Here is a 15,468-nt window from a genome sequence, read left to right on the forward strand (position 1 = left end):
TTCTGTTTTTATTTTGAATTTTCAATTCAAACCACCTTAAAAATTCACCAAATCATCCCAAAACTGAGATTCAAACTCCTTAAGATATACCCAATTTATTCTAATAACACCCACTCAAAAGAAAGCAAAAAATTGATTTTTTTTTATTACAAATAACTAATTGGCTAATATTAATAATATTTGGCTAATATTAGTAATATTTTATGAATTGACCAATTTTTGTAATAAGCTACTTATAAATGGATATAGCTGGTAGTTTCCCTTAAATTAATGAGTTACATATATAATTTATTAAAAGTAAAACGTGATGACAATTATCAAGTAAGGAAAACATCAAATAAGGAGATAAATATAATTTGAAAACCCAGTTAAAGTAAAAATAAGATAACCATTTAAAATAGTAAAGCACGAAGTGAGATAACGAGTTTTATTTTTGAAAGTCACATAAGTAAAAACATCTTAAGAATTCTTTTATTTAGAACAACTAAGTTACTAACAACTCAACCGAATATGAGATAATAACCCCATGCACATAAATTCACCTTGACAATCAATTTACCGAGAAATAACGGAGACACAAATTAGCATGTTAAAGCAACACAACAAATCACGTAGAATGCATGACTCACTCAAGAAATCAATATTGTTTCATTACTAGAATACCGACAGTCAACCAAATACGATCAAAATACAAGTGAATCGATTTAAGAAACAACAATAACCATTCATCCGATAAACCTTTCCAACATAAAATGTACCATGAGAATCAACCGAGAATCACTTTACTATCATAAACAATTACAACATCAATCTGTTGTGGCGTGCAACGATCCCACCTATATCATATCATCCGTTCTTATCGCTTCATATCATATCTTTCTATATCATTTCAATACTGTTGTGGTGTGCAACCCGATCCGCAAACAATATGAATTAAGCAAACAAATATCAACCAACTACGACATATCACAAAATTAAATGAAGTAAAAGAACTAAACAAAGAAGGTCATAAGCGGATAATATAGTTACATGATGACTCACAAAGTCAAATAGCAAGTAATGGCAGTTCATAAATAAAGGCACAAACAATTAAGGCACGTAACAGATAAGACATGAATTCAACAAGTAATTGCAATTAACAATTAAAGCAGATAGGGAGTAAACTTGACAACAAAGGATAGAACATGTATTAACCACTTCAATTAAATGCAAGAAAGAAGTCCAAGAATCTAAACCGGTCAAATGCCACATATAAGCTCATGTACAAGTCTTCCACATAATCTAAATAGTACAATCAACCCAAATCCTAATGGGTAGTTTCCCCCACACAAAGTTAGGCAAGATATACCTCAATTAGGTCAAATCAATACTCAAAATAGCTTATCCCTTTAAAATTCACCTCCGCTCTGCTCAAATCTAGCCAAAAACAACTTACCAATATCAAACAATGCAAGAGAAACTAATTCCTACTAAAGCTATGATCTTTATACAATTCCCCAAAAGTCAACAAAAGCCAACCTCGGGCCCACCCGGTCATAACCCTAGTCGAAGAGTAGGTTTCGACTACCCATAGTCACACGAGTTCATATATGTGTTTGGTTTTCAAATCCGAATCCAGTTCGACTCTCAAATCTCAAATTTTCATTTTTCAAAACATAGACAAAAATCCCCAAAATTTCTCGTAGATTCTCATGAATTTGAAGTTAAATCTTGTATATAATCATGAAATATAATTGAAAATTAATTAAAATCACTTACCCAAAAGTTTGGTATGAAAATCTCTCCACAAAATCACCTCCTACCGAGTCTAGGGTTCAAAACATGGTAAAATGAAGCTAAGTCCCGAAACACTCAACTATAAACAAGCTGCAGATGTCGCATTTGCGACCTGGGGTTCGCAAATGCGAACCCCGCAATTGCGAAAACTTGATCGCAAAAGCGATCACTGACCAACTCTGTTGACGTCGCAAATGCGACATAAAAGCTCGCTAATGCGATGCTAGGCACCTCGCAAAAGCGACAAGAGGGTCGCAAATGCGGAAAAATACCATGCCCAAGTGTCATTGCAAATGCGATCAACTTCTTCGCAAATGCAAACTCAACAGTGCCACCCCAACCTCGCAAATGCGTAACCCTCCTCGCAAATGCGAACAAAATCTCGCATTTTGCGAGACCTGAAGTAGCAGACCAAAACAAGCAAAACTAAAACTCTTCCAAACACTCTGAAATGCGTCCGAAACCCATCCGAGTGCCCGAGGCTCCACACCAAACATCCACACAAGTGCATAAACATTATACGAACTCGCTCGTGCGATCAAAACACCAAAATAACAACTAGAACCACGAATCGGATACCAAAACACATGAAAATCACCATGAACTCCACGAATTGCTAGAAACACAACCACGCGTTCGAATACTATCAAACCAACTCGGAATTACACCAAATTTTGCAGACAAGTTTCAAATGGCAAAACGGACCTATGCCAAGTCTCGAAACCAAAATTTGAACCCGATAGCCATAAAGTCAAACCATGGTCAAACTTAGGAAAATTCTAAACCTTTAAATTGCCAATTTTCGCCAATTAGTGCCGAAACCTTCTATAAACATCTAAATGCAAATCCGGGCATACGCCCAAGTCCAAAATCACCATCCGGGCCTACCAGAACCATTAAAACTCCGATCCGAGGTCAAATACACAAAAGTCAAACGTTGTAAACTCTTTCAACTTCAAGCTTCTCAAGTAAGAGTCATCCTTCTAAATCAATTCCGAACCATTCGAAAATCGAAACCAACGATGCACGCAAGTCACAAGTCACAATACACCATGTGAAGCTATTCATGACCTCAAACCTCCGAACTGAATTCAAATACTCAAAACGACCGGTCGGGTCGTTACACCAAACAATGCAATTAAAGGATGGTAACAAAATCATTACTTAGTATTCTTATTCTTACGTATAAATAAAGCTGAAACATGTACAAATCTTACCTTGAATATTTCAAAACTATCAAGAAGAGACCAACCAATGTCCTTCTGATTAGTGTGTCGGTGAGAGACAGAATCATGATGGTCATTTGTTTGGAAAAACAAAATTATGTCTAATGAACAAGGTGATTGGCGTGGTCAAGTAGCTGGCTGTGAGTAGTATTCATCTCCCTTGCTATTATGACTAAAGCATTCATATATAGTTTTCCATGTCACTGTATATTAAGCATAGACATTGATAAACGTTGTCAACTAATGGGAATGATTTATCATCTGCCAAGAAAGTTTGAATCCTCTTGTCTACTTCAATCCAACTACATCCAGGTTTTTTCCTCAACTTTAGCTCCTTCATCTTCAGTCTCAACTTGCGTACCTCATTCCATTTGTTCTGCGAAGCATACATTTTTTCAAAAACAACATAAGTGGATGGATCATCGACGTCCTTTTGAGTAAGTACCTTTGCAACTTCTTCTCCAATCTCTCGTTCCGCATGCAAATGACATGCAGAAAATAATGTGCTTAACAACTCAACATCCTCCCTGATGTGTGGGTTGCTCTGTAGAATTGCATAGGCTTCACGCAATCTTCCAGCACGCCCAAGAAGGTCAATAAGACATGAGTACTCTTCAGCTGATGGTTGGATGCCACAAACAGTGACCATTAAATTAAAATAATGACAACCTTCATCCACTAATCCTGCATGATCACATGCAGAAATTACTGCAAGGAATGCAACTCTGTCGGGTTTTACATTAGAATGCAGCATTTCATTAAAGAGTTTTAAAGCTTCAAAAGCTTGGCCATGAGATCCATATGCCACAATCATTGTAGTCCATGATACCAGATCTCTCTCAGGCAACTCATCAAAGACTTGAAAAGCTTCACTTACGACACCACATTTAGCATACATATCAAGCAATGATCCCATAACAGTTTCATTGGATTCCAACCTATTGTCAATGATACACTTGTGGATCTCCTTGCCCTGTTCTAAGGCAGCCAACTGTGAACAAGATACCAAGGCACTCGTCAAAGTGATTGCATCAGGTTTTATCCCTGCCAACTTCATGTCATTATAGATGTCAAGAGCCTCCAAGTAGTATCCAGCTGACACATATCCGGAGATCATTACATTCCAAGCTTCCACACTCTTCTTTGTGATCTTACTAAAGACATTTTGGGCAGTCTCAACTCTGCCACATTTGAAATATAAGTCAACAAGTGAAGCATTAAGAAAGACATCAGATCTTATTTTATTTCGAATTATATATGCATGAAGAAACTTCCCGTGCTGCAATTGAGCGGATTTAGAGCATGCCATTAATAAGCTGCTTAAAGTCACAGAAGACGGTCTAGTGTTTTCTTTGCTCATCCTTGTTAAAAGCTCAATGCATGATCTGGTATCACCTCTCAAACTATACCCAGATATCATGGAATTCCAGGAAACCAAACTCTTGACAGGGATTTGCTCAAACATCTCTTTAGCCTTCTCTAAGCAGCCACATTTCCCATACATGTCTACAAGAGCAGCACTTACAAAACCATCCAATGAAAACTTATCATTCACTAATTGCTGATGAATTCTCTCCCCTGTTTCCATATCCAAAAGCCTCGCACATGACGAGATTGCAGCTGTGTAGGTAACCGAATTAGGCGTATATCCCAAACCCTTCATTTTCTCAAAGAACTCAAGCGCTTTGGCAAATAGCCCACTTTGATAGTAGCATGAAATCATAGTATTCCAACACGCAATGTCTCTTTCAGGCATTTCATCAAACAGAAGTATAGCTGAACCGAAAAAACCGCATTTCGCGTACATACCGATCAGTGAACTTGTCACAACAACATCTGATAAAAGCCCACATTTAATCAGATGAGCATGTACCATTTGACCACACTGGACTTTTTCTAAACCACCACAAGCCTTGAGAACACTAGGAAAGGTGTAACTATCAGCTTTGAGATATGGGAAGTACAACAGCTTCTCAAAGAGCTCAAGAGCTTCATTGAACAAATGGTTCTTGGTATAAGCAGACATTAGACCATTCCACAAGGTGATATCAAGAGGGTTTTCAAGAATTTGAAAAACTAGCTTGGCAGAATGGAAATCTTGGCAAGAGATGTATAGGTTAATTAGATTCTTGGAAAAAATAATGTTGCTTTGTAAGCCTAAAGTAACAATCTTTTGGTGCAAGAGTTTGCATTGCTTTAGTGATGTTGAACTATTAACGCCTGATTTCAAGAGAGAGAAAATTTTCATGGAAGCCATAGAAATTCATTCAAAAGAGCTAGTAAATTCGTCTCAAAAGATCTCTTTGGCCGCTTAAACTAATTTTATGTGGAGTATTAAATGGAGTATTCAAGAGACGGCCCACGAGCGACAAGTTTAATGTTACGATCCTAAATCTCTGCGCATACAAGATTTAGTTTAACTAGTTTTAGGGTGTACTCTATATTATGTTTAGCTAATAAAAAATAAAAGAAGAAACTTTGCTCATAAAAGTCCTCAATCAATATAGTCAACTTATAATTTAGTCCGAATTTTACAAGTTATCATGCAAGAATGTACAACTGATTAACATTGTGAAGATATTTAATTTGAAAGATTAAATACATCAATAATTTCTCTGAAAAATTTATATCAATTAACATTCAGATAAAGTCAATGACTATTTATTTAAGAAACAAACGTAGAAAGGTTAAGAAAAAAAAATGAAATACCGAATTAAATAATACAAGATTATTTCACCGTAGTAAGTATATTTATACATATACTATTCGAACATACAAATTCTCCCATAACATTAAGCTTGCCAACACTTAGATATATAAAATAGTTGACAATATAACGACTTTCAATTTGTATGATGTTTACTTTTTTGTTTGCCTTTATCATTTTGCTACTTGGAATCATCCTTTAGCTTGCTTTCATTTGAATCATCCTTTAGCTTGCCTTTATCAACACTTTATATATATATATATATATATATATATATATATATATATATATATATATATATATATACGGTCAAAATCGAGCTCGCCTACAACTTGGTAGATTGTGCTTGGAACGTAGCAACCAAGGACTGAAGACCTCGAATCCCACCGAGCTAGAACCCGACGTTGGAACGCCTGCCTTCGAGGAGCAGTGAGTCCGGTGTTGACCTTAGCCTCGAACGAACTCGGAGAAATATTGTTGAGTTAACTAACAAAAGACAGAAATATTCGTGACCGGTCGAATATTGTGGCGAAAATTTCGGTACTTATCAGTAAGGAACCAGCAATCAGCACCGTAGTAATTATATTAATACATATACTATTCGAAGATACAAATTCTCCCATGACATTAAGCTTGCCAACACTTAGATATATAAAATAGTTGACAATATAACGACTTTCAATTTGTATGATGTTTACTTTTTTGTTTGCCTTTATCATTTTTCTACTTGGAATCATCTTTTAGCTTGCTTTCATTTGAATGAGATTATCAAGTTTTCTCAATTATGCTCCATGAAGTGTTATAGCTCTTTAAAAAAATATTTCTTATATATATCTATATATATATATATATATATATATATATATATATATATATATATATATATATATATATATATAGAGAGAGAGAGAGAGAGAGAGAGTCAAAATCGAGCTCGCCTACAACTTGGTAGATTATGCTTGGAACGTAGCAACCAAGGACTGAAGACCTCGAGTCCCACCGAGCTAGAACCCGAGGTTGGAACGCCTGCCTTCGAGAAGCAGTGAGTCCGGTATTGACCTTAGTCTCGAACGAACTCGGAGAAACATTGTTAAGTTAACCAACAGAAGACCGAAATATCTGCGACCGGTCGGATATTGTGGCGAAAATTTCGGCATTTATCAGTAAGAAACCAGCAATCAGCGAATCATGAGATTTTTACCTTTTATGGAAATGTACCTAGAGTAGGACCCCTTTACTATAAAAAGGGGGTTTGATAATTCATTCAACGCATCATAACATGCATTCCAAAGCAATATATTATTATTCTCTTTAAGTTCTTATTATTCTCTTGTTGTTCTGTTCTCATATCAATAAAAGCACTTTTGGCTCGAGGGTGGCCAACCTTCCAGGGCTAAGATTGTTCAACTTGTGTGGTTAGCATTTACTTTTCCATTACTTATTCCAATTGCAATCTAATTTGTCGTTTTGTATCAAGTTAAATCACGTATCCTTAAAACCACTTACAAATTCAATTGTTATCTGATTTTGAGGGTAAACTGTTTGGCGCTCACCGTGGGGCTAAGTAATAGTGGCTATTTGATACAAATCTCCATAACACACACTACTTTACGCTTGTTCTTTGAAGTGTCTTTAATTTCAGGTTAAAATACAAAATGTCAAACTCTCAATCAGCAGCACCCCTACATGTGGACAACGAGTTCGGCCATCAAGGTGAAAATAACAAAATAGTGCCCGGTGGCGAGGTACTACCCGTTTATCCCATCGGAATTCCGACCGCGGGCCAGATTGACGCTAATCCACATGTGGCTATCGACGTAAATTTGCCTACCGACCCCGAGAATAGCGTCCGCGGTGAAACCTGATAGCAACTCGAAACACACAAAACATTGGAGGAGACGGGATCATTTTACGGGTGATCTTCGAAATGCTGCAGGCTCAACAGGTAGTGATAGCTCATTTACAGAACCAAAGCCGTGCACCGAGCAGGGTTGAACCCGATCCACCCCAGGAAGTCACCCGCAGGGATGAACCGGTCGCAGAAAGGCCAATGAACATGAATCGGGGGCTAACCCCGAGATCATAAAGATGCTCAAAGAATTGACAAAACAGATAAAATCAGGGGAGAAGAAAATTGAAGCTAATGACAAAAAGGTGAAAACCTACAATTTCAGGGTACACCAGATCCCAGGAGCACCGCCAATATTGAAATGCCTAGATTCCAAGAAGTTCGTGCAAAAACCTTTTCCTCCGAGCGCAGCTCCGAAGCCAATCCCTAAAAGATTCTGCATGCCTGAGATTACTAAGTATAATGGAACGACCGTCCCAAATGAGCATGTAACGTCCTCTTACACATGTTCCATCAAAGGGAACGACTTGGAGGATGACGAGATCGAGTCTGTCCTATTGAAGAAGTTCGAAGAGACCCTGTCAAAAGGGGCTATAATGTGGTATCACAACTTACCTCCTAATTCTATTGATTCATTTGCTATGCTTGCGGATTCTTTCGTGCAAGCACACGCCGGGGCCATCAAGGTCGAAACCAGGAAATCTGACCTTTTCAAAGTGAAACAGAAGGATAACAAGATGCTGAGAGAGTTCGTGTCCAGGTTTCAAATAAAACAAATGGACCTGCCATATGTTGCTGATGATTGGTCCATTCATGCTTTCACCCAAGGGCTCAATGTTTGAATCTCGGTGGCTTCACAACAGCTGAAACAAAACTTGATAGAATATCCGGCCATTATTTGGGCCGACGTGCATAACCGGTATCAATCGAAGATCATAGTGGAAGATGATCAACTTGAGGCCCCTTCGGGGTCTGTTTATCCCGTCAGAAACATCGACAGAATCAAAAGAGACATCGATCGTGAATTGATACCAAACAGGGATCGGTACCAACCGTATAATGGAGACCGAAGAAGCAGTGGGTCGGGGCGGAACTCTATGAGAAACGAAAGGATAAGTGACCGAGGTCAGAGGAACCGGGGACTCATGAGCAAAAATAGCTTCGATAGGCCCATCGGACCTAAAGAAGTACCGAGGTTATCGGAAGACAACTTTAATGTCGATGTTGTCGCCATTGTATCAGCTATCGGACGCATCAAAGATACCAAGTGGCCTCGACCTCTACAATCCGATCCAACCCAAAAGTATCCTAACCAGATATGTAAATATCACGGGACGCACGACCACAGAATGGAGGATTGCCGCCAGTTGAGAGAGGACCTAGCCCGACTATTCAACATCGGGCATCTTCGAGAATTCCTGAGCGACCAAGCCATGAATTATTTCAGGAATAGGGATTTTAACAAACAGACTGAACAAGAAGAACCTCAACACGTAATTAACATGATCATTCGTGGGGTCGACGTCCCTCAGGGGGGCAATGTTGAAACGCACTAAAGTGTCCATTATGAGGGAGAAACGAACTCGAGATTACATACCGGAAGGAACCTTTTCTTTCAACGACGAGGACGCAGAAGGGATCGTGCAGCCCCACAGTGATGCACTGGTAATATCTGTACTCGTAAATAAAATTTGAGTTAAACGTGTGTTAATTGATCCAGGTAGCTTGGTCAACATCATCCGATCAAGGGTCTTGGAGTAGCTCGGTCTATAAGATCAAATCGTGCATGCAGTCCAAGTTCTAAACGGATTCAACATGTCATGTGAAACCACTAAGGGTGAGATAACATTACCGGTGAACACCGCCGGAATCATCCAGGAAGCTAGGTTTTATATAATCGAAGGAGACATGAGGTACAACGCTTTATTCAGAAGGCCATGTAACCACAACATGAGGGTAGTACCCTCAACTCTGCACCAAGTGTTAAAATTCCCAACACCAGGCGGAATTAAAACAATCTATGGAGAACAGCCAACCGCAAAGGAGATGTTTGTGGTCGAAGAGGTGATTCTGACATCCGCACTTACAACAACAAAGAGGCCGAGTTCGATCAGAAAGCCAGAAAATTAATAACAATTACCGACATCAGCTCCAACCCAACCGGAGAAATAGGGGATTGATGAAGACGATGATTATGATTACGGGGTACCCAGGTCTTTTATAGCCCCCTATGATTTCGACGCCACTAAATCGACGGTCGAGGATCTAGAATAGGTCGTATTGGTTGAGCACCTACCCGATCGAAAGGTATACCTGGGCACGGGGTTAAATTCCGAGCTCAGAAAAAAAACTCATTCAGTTTCTTATAGCTAACATAGATTGTTTCGCTTGGTCCCACCTTGACATGACAGGGATCCCGCTGGAAATAACCACTCATAAGCTAAGCCTGGACCCGAAATCTCATCCGGTGAAGTAGAAGAGGAGACCCTAGTCCGAGATCAAACATGCTTTCATCAAGAACGAGGTATCTAAACTCCTTAAAATAGGTTCCATTCGGGAAGTTAAATACCCGGATTGGCTAACGAACGTAGTGGTAGTCCCTAAAAAGGAAATAAATTAAGAATGTGTGTAGACTATAAGGATGTGAATAAGGCGTGTCCCAAGGACTCTTTTCCTTTGCCCAACATCGATCGTATGATCGATACCACGGCCGGCCACGAGATCCTCAGCTTTCTCGATGCCTACTCCGGGTACAACCAAATATGGATGAACCTAGGTGACCAGGAAAAAACCTCCTTTATCACTAAATATGGCACCTACTGCTACAACGTGATGTTGTTCGGGTTAAAAAATACAGGTGCCACTTACCAACGCCTAGTAAATCAGATGTTCGAGGAACAAATAGGAAAATCAATGGAGGTTTATATTGACGATATGTTGGTTAAGTCCCTGTGAGCAAAGGACCATTTAAAACATTTGCAGAAAACCTTCAGCGTATTGAAGAAATACAATATAAGGCTAAACCCGGATAAATGTGCATTTGGAGTTGGGTCAGGTAAATTCCTCGGATTCATGGTATCCAACCGGGGAATCGAGATCAACCCCGACAAAATCAAAGTCATCGAAGATATCACGATTGTGAACAACATGAAGGTCATCCAAAGATTAACCGGGCACATAGCTGCCTTGAGGCGATTCATCTCGAGGTCGTCCGAGAAGAGCCACCGGTTCTTCATGCTATTGAATAAGAAGAAGAATTTATCATTGACTCTGGAATGCCAACGGGCTTTGGAGGAACTCAAGCGGTATCTTTCGAGCCCACCGCTGCTTCATACACTAAAGACATATGAACAACTATACTTGTACTTGGCAGTATCGGAAATAGCGGTAAGTGGAGTCCTAGTCCAGGAAGAACAAGGTACGTAATTTCCAATTTACTATGCTAGCAGGACCCTAGGTGAGGCCGAAACTAGGTACCCTCACCTAGAAAAGTTGGCGCTCTCTTTGCTAAGTGTCTCTAGGAAGCTAAAACCATACTTCCAGTGTCACCCTATATGTGTCGTGACTACTTACCCATTAAGGAACGTTATGCATAAGCCCGAGCTCTCGGGCTGGTTGGCCAAATGAGCCGTAGAAATCAATAGGTACGATATTGAATATTGACCCCGGACCGCCATTAAGTCTCAAATTTTGGTAGACTTTGTAGCCGACTTTATGCCGGCCCTAATACCCGAGGTCGAAAGAGAATTATTAATCAACTCAAGGACCTCCTCGGGGATCTGGACCCTCTTTACGGACGGCGCCTCAAACGCAAAAGGGTCAGAAATTGACATCGTATTGGAGCCACCTACAAGCAATGTAGTTAGACAATCTATTAGGACTGTGAAATTGACTAACAATGAGGCCGAATGAGGCCATGATTGCAGGTCTCAAACTAGCCAAAAGCTTGGTGGCAGAGGTAATTGAATCTAAGTGCGACTCCCTCCTTGTGGTAAACCAAGTTAATGGGATGTTCGAGGTCAGAGAAGAACGAATGCAAAGGTACCTCGATAAATTACAGGTAACATTACATTGATTCAAAGAATGGACTTTGCAACACATACCTCGGGATCAAAACAGTGAGGCCGATGCCCTCGCTAACCTAGGGTCATCGGTCGAGGATGACGAGTTCAACTCGGGGGCAGTCGTACAACTTATGAGATCGGTAGTGGAAGAAGGTCATGCCGAGATTAACTCAACGAGCCTAACTTGGGACTGGAGAAATAAATAAATATAGAATACATGAAGACCGAAAAACTGTCGTCGAATTCAAAGGAATTGAGGGCCCTACGTACAAAGGTAGCCCGGTATAGCCTATCTGAAGATGGAACCCTGTTCAGAAGGACATTTAATGGCCCACTCGCAATATGTCTAGGACCAGAGGACACCAAGTATGTTTTGAGGGAAATCCACGAAGGCACCTGTGGAAATCATTCAGGCGCCGAATCATTGGTTTGAAAAGTTATCAAAGCCGACTATTACTGGATCGATATGGAAAAGGACGCGAAGGAGTTCGTACGAAAATATGATAAATGTCAAAGACACGCTCCGATGATTCATCAGCCCGGGGAGCTGCGGCATTCGGTTTTGTCACCATGGCCGTTCATGAAGTGGGGAATGGATATTATTGGGCCCCTTCTATGGGCACCCGGTAAGGCTCAATTTATATTATTTATGACTGACTATTTTCTAAATGGGTGGAAGCCCAGGCATACAAAAAGATAAGGGAGAAAGAAGTCATCGATTTCATTTGGGACCATATCATATGATGCTTTGGAATGCCAGTCGAGATCGTATGCGATAACGGAAATTAATTTATTGGTAGCAAAGTAAGTAAGTTTCTCGAAGATCATAAGATCAAAAGGATCCTATCAAGACCCTACCACCCTAGTGGGAACGGACAGGCAGAATCGACCAACAAAACCATACTCCAAAACCTCAAAAAGAGGTTAGCTGACGCTAAGGAAAAATGGAAGGAAATCCTACCCGAAGTCTTATGGGCATACAAAACGACCTCGAAGTCCAGTACCGGAGCCACCCCGTTATCACTAGTCTACAACGCCAAAGCTCTAATACTGGTCGAAGTCGGAGAACCAAGTCTCAGGTTCCGATATGCAATCGAGGAATTGAACGGTGAGGCTATGAACACGAGCCTAGATTTATTGGATGAAAGTCGCAAAACAGCCCTTATTTGGTTGGCCGCCCAAAAGCAGCGGATCGAGAGATATTACAATCAAAGGACCAACCTTCGACACTTCAATGTCGGGAACTTGGTACTAAGGAAGGTTACACTAAACACCTGAAACCCGAACGAAGGGAAGTTGGGGCCAAACTGGGAAGGCCCTTATCAAATTATCGAGATCACCGGAAATGGATCGTACAAAATCAAAACGATAAACGGTGAGCAACTACCGAACAAATGGAACATAGCTCACTTGAAGCGATACTATTGCTAAGGTACGATCCCATACAACTTTTAGGCAAGCATGCGTTGCACTCCTTTTCCCTTGAACCTGTTTTGTCCCAAATGGATTTTCCTGGAAGGTTTTTAACGAGACAATAAGTAAATCATGCTAACTTAAAATTGAAGGCCGGTTACGAACCGGTATCGACGACCACGACAGTATTCGAGGCCTCTCTTGATCGGCCCCGAACACTGGGGGGGCATCACCCTCAGATAACAGCTTTAGCAAGGAAGAAAACTTTATGATTCAATGGTCACAGTTCGATCGGTAAGATTTGCTGTAAGGGTCAAATGGTCAAATGAACCGTGCCCGCATAGACTACTTGAGCCCTGACACAAAGCTTGTAAACATGTGTAACTATTACGCACAAAAATAAAGTCTCTACCTTGCAGATAAATATCTTGTCCCTTAAAAAAAATTATTTTCGTAAAGGAATTTCCTACATACGATCTCCTAAAGGAATCGAGCCCAAGGGTCGCCTTATCAGGGTTCAAACGATCACCCCAATCGGGGACTGTCGTTCAAAAACAAACTCGGACGGCTCGGGCTATCGAAGCCTGAGGGCACAAGACCTATTAGACAATGCCCGAACTAAAAAGGCTACGACCATACTTAAATGGCTCGGAGACGTCTGAGGCCTGTAACAAAAACAAGACCTTCAAAAATTTCATAACCGGTTCTAAAGGCTACCCTCGGCAAACTACAATCTAAAAAGTCATAAGTACTTTGGTGAAAAAAGTTCTTGATCATGCCGAACTCCCACAATGCCTTAAACAAAATAATGTCGAAGGCAAGGTCTGTTCGAACCTCTAGACATGACCTAACTATTTTATGCTAAGGCATTTCGACCTTTGCGGACATAAAACATAAAGCAAAAGAAAACAGAATATATAAACTGTCGAAGGGGAAAACAAGCCTCATATATTATATACAATCTTTACAAAGGCCAAATGGCCCTAACAAAAATACAAAGTACACGAGTACAAAAAACAAAAAGCAATTTTTTTTTTTACAAAGGCATCTAAACAACCTGGTCTTCTTCGCCCCCGGTTCCATCGGAACCCTCAAAGTCGTCTTCTTCTTCTTCGGGGCAGGCCAACTTCTTGGCCTCAGCCTCGAGCCCCTTAGCGGTCTCGATCTCAGCCGATAGATCGAAACACTGAGCATGGATATGATATTAGAAGTATCGCAACTTAAAATCTTTTTATTTTTTTTTATACTGAAATATTATACTTTGTATTTACAAAAAATGGGTTAATCAAAGTTTAAATTAGTTTTAACAAAACTTGGTTATATTAAGCACTAATACGTTATAACTCAATTTGACTTCAAGAGAATTATTGCAAAATATAATAATTTTTTTCATTTTATAAAAAAGATGAAGAGAGTATATCTATTTTGATCAAGCAAATAGTTGTATTCAAATTACAAAAGTCAAAAGCTCTAAATCACCAGGTGGCTTTGATTATCTTTGATCAATTATCCCACGATTCATTTTTAATAAATTATTCCAAACAAATTTAGAGGAAAAAAGAAAACTTTACAATCTTTGTTATGGCAATTGGGTCCCGGCTCAACCCGGGCACACTTTCACTAGTTACTACTATTAATAAGAGACAATGTTGAGGAGCTTTTGGTAAATGTGAATTGACCAAAAGACCATGGTATTTCTGTTTATATCTTAAAATATTCTTCCATGTGAACATGCTTGCATGCTTTTACAGGGTTGTTACTGTCTTTTCGTTCATTACAGCCGCATTTTTACCACAATTGAGGAGCTTCTGGTCAATGTTAAATGACAATAAACTCAAATATTTCAATTTATTCCTTTATTTATGTTAATACTCTTCCGTAAATATGTCAATATTTGAGGACTCTTAGATGGTAAAAAAAGGGCCACGAGAAACGGATCTTTTTGAAATGTGTGGGCTCCACTTAAACTTTCTAAATACATATCAGCTGATGTGGTGTAAACGTGGGCTCATCTACAACTTCTTTGAGGCTATCATAATTTATGAGCCCTGATTATATGACGAATGGCCCCACTTAAATTTGTCCCATTTCTGGCAGAAACTCTTTGCTTGAATTATTTGGCTTTTATATTAATATTAATAGTTTTTCATTTATAGATCTAATTAACAGTGTTATTACATGTTTCTTTTAATGAATATAAAATATTTCAACTTCTTAGTCAAACTTCATTTATTTTTCCAACAGTCAAAATTTGATTTTATTAAAGAATATGCTGAAATTAGTCCATTCATAATTATATTATATGTGAAACTACAAAAAGACCACTGCAACAATGATTTAACAGTAAAATAGTAAAACATAAAATGATATAAAAAATTGGAAGCTTATCTTTTGAATTATAAATTATAAATAGAATAAAATAGTTTTTAAAAA

General features: G+C 39.2%; 1 protein-coding gene across 1 annotated transcript; it reads right to left on the reverse strand.

Moving 5' to 3' along the window:
* Positions 1–1,715: 1,715 nt before the first annotated feature.
* On the reverse strand, positions 1,716–5,382 carry LOC104105316 (pentatricopeptide repeat-containing protein At5g27110-like). Its single transcript, XM_009613578.4, has one exon. The coding sequence runs from the start codon at positions 5,257–5,259 to the stop codon at positions 3,184–3,186; it is 2,076 nt and encodes a 691-aa protein (XP_009611873.2). The 5' UTR covers positions 5,260–5,382; the 3' UTR covers positions 1,716–3,183.
* Between the last annotated feature and the right edge of the window lie 10,086 nt (positions 5,383–15,468).

The sequence above is a fragment of the Nicotiana tomentosiformis genome, chromosome 1, assembly GCF_000390325.3.
Source record: "Nicotiana tomentosiformis chromosome 1, ASM39032v3, whole genome shotgun sequence".
Lineage (NCBI taxonomy): Eukaryota > Viridiplantae > Streptophyta > Magnoliopsida > Solanales > Solanaceae > Nicotiana > Nicotiana tomentosiformis.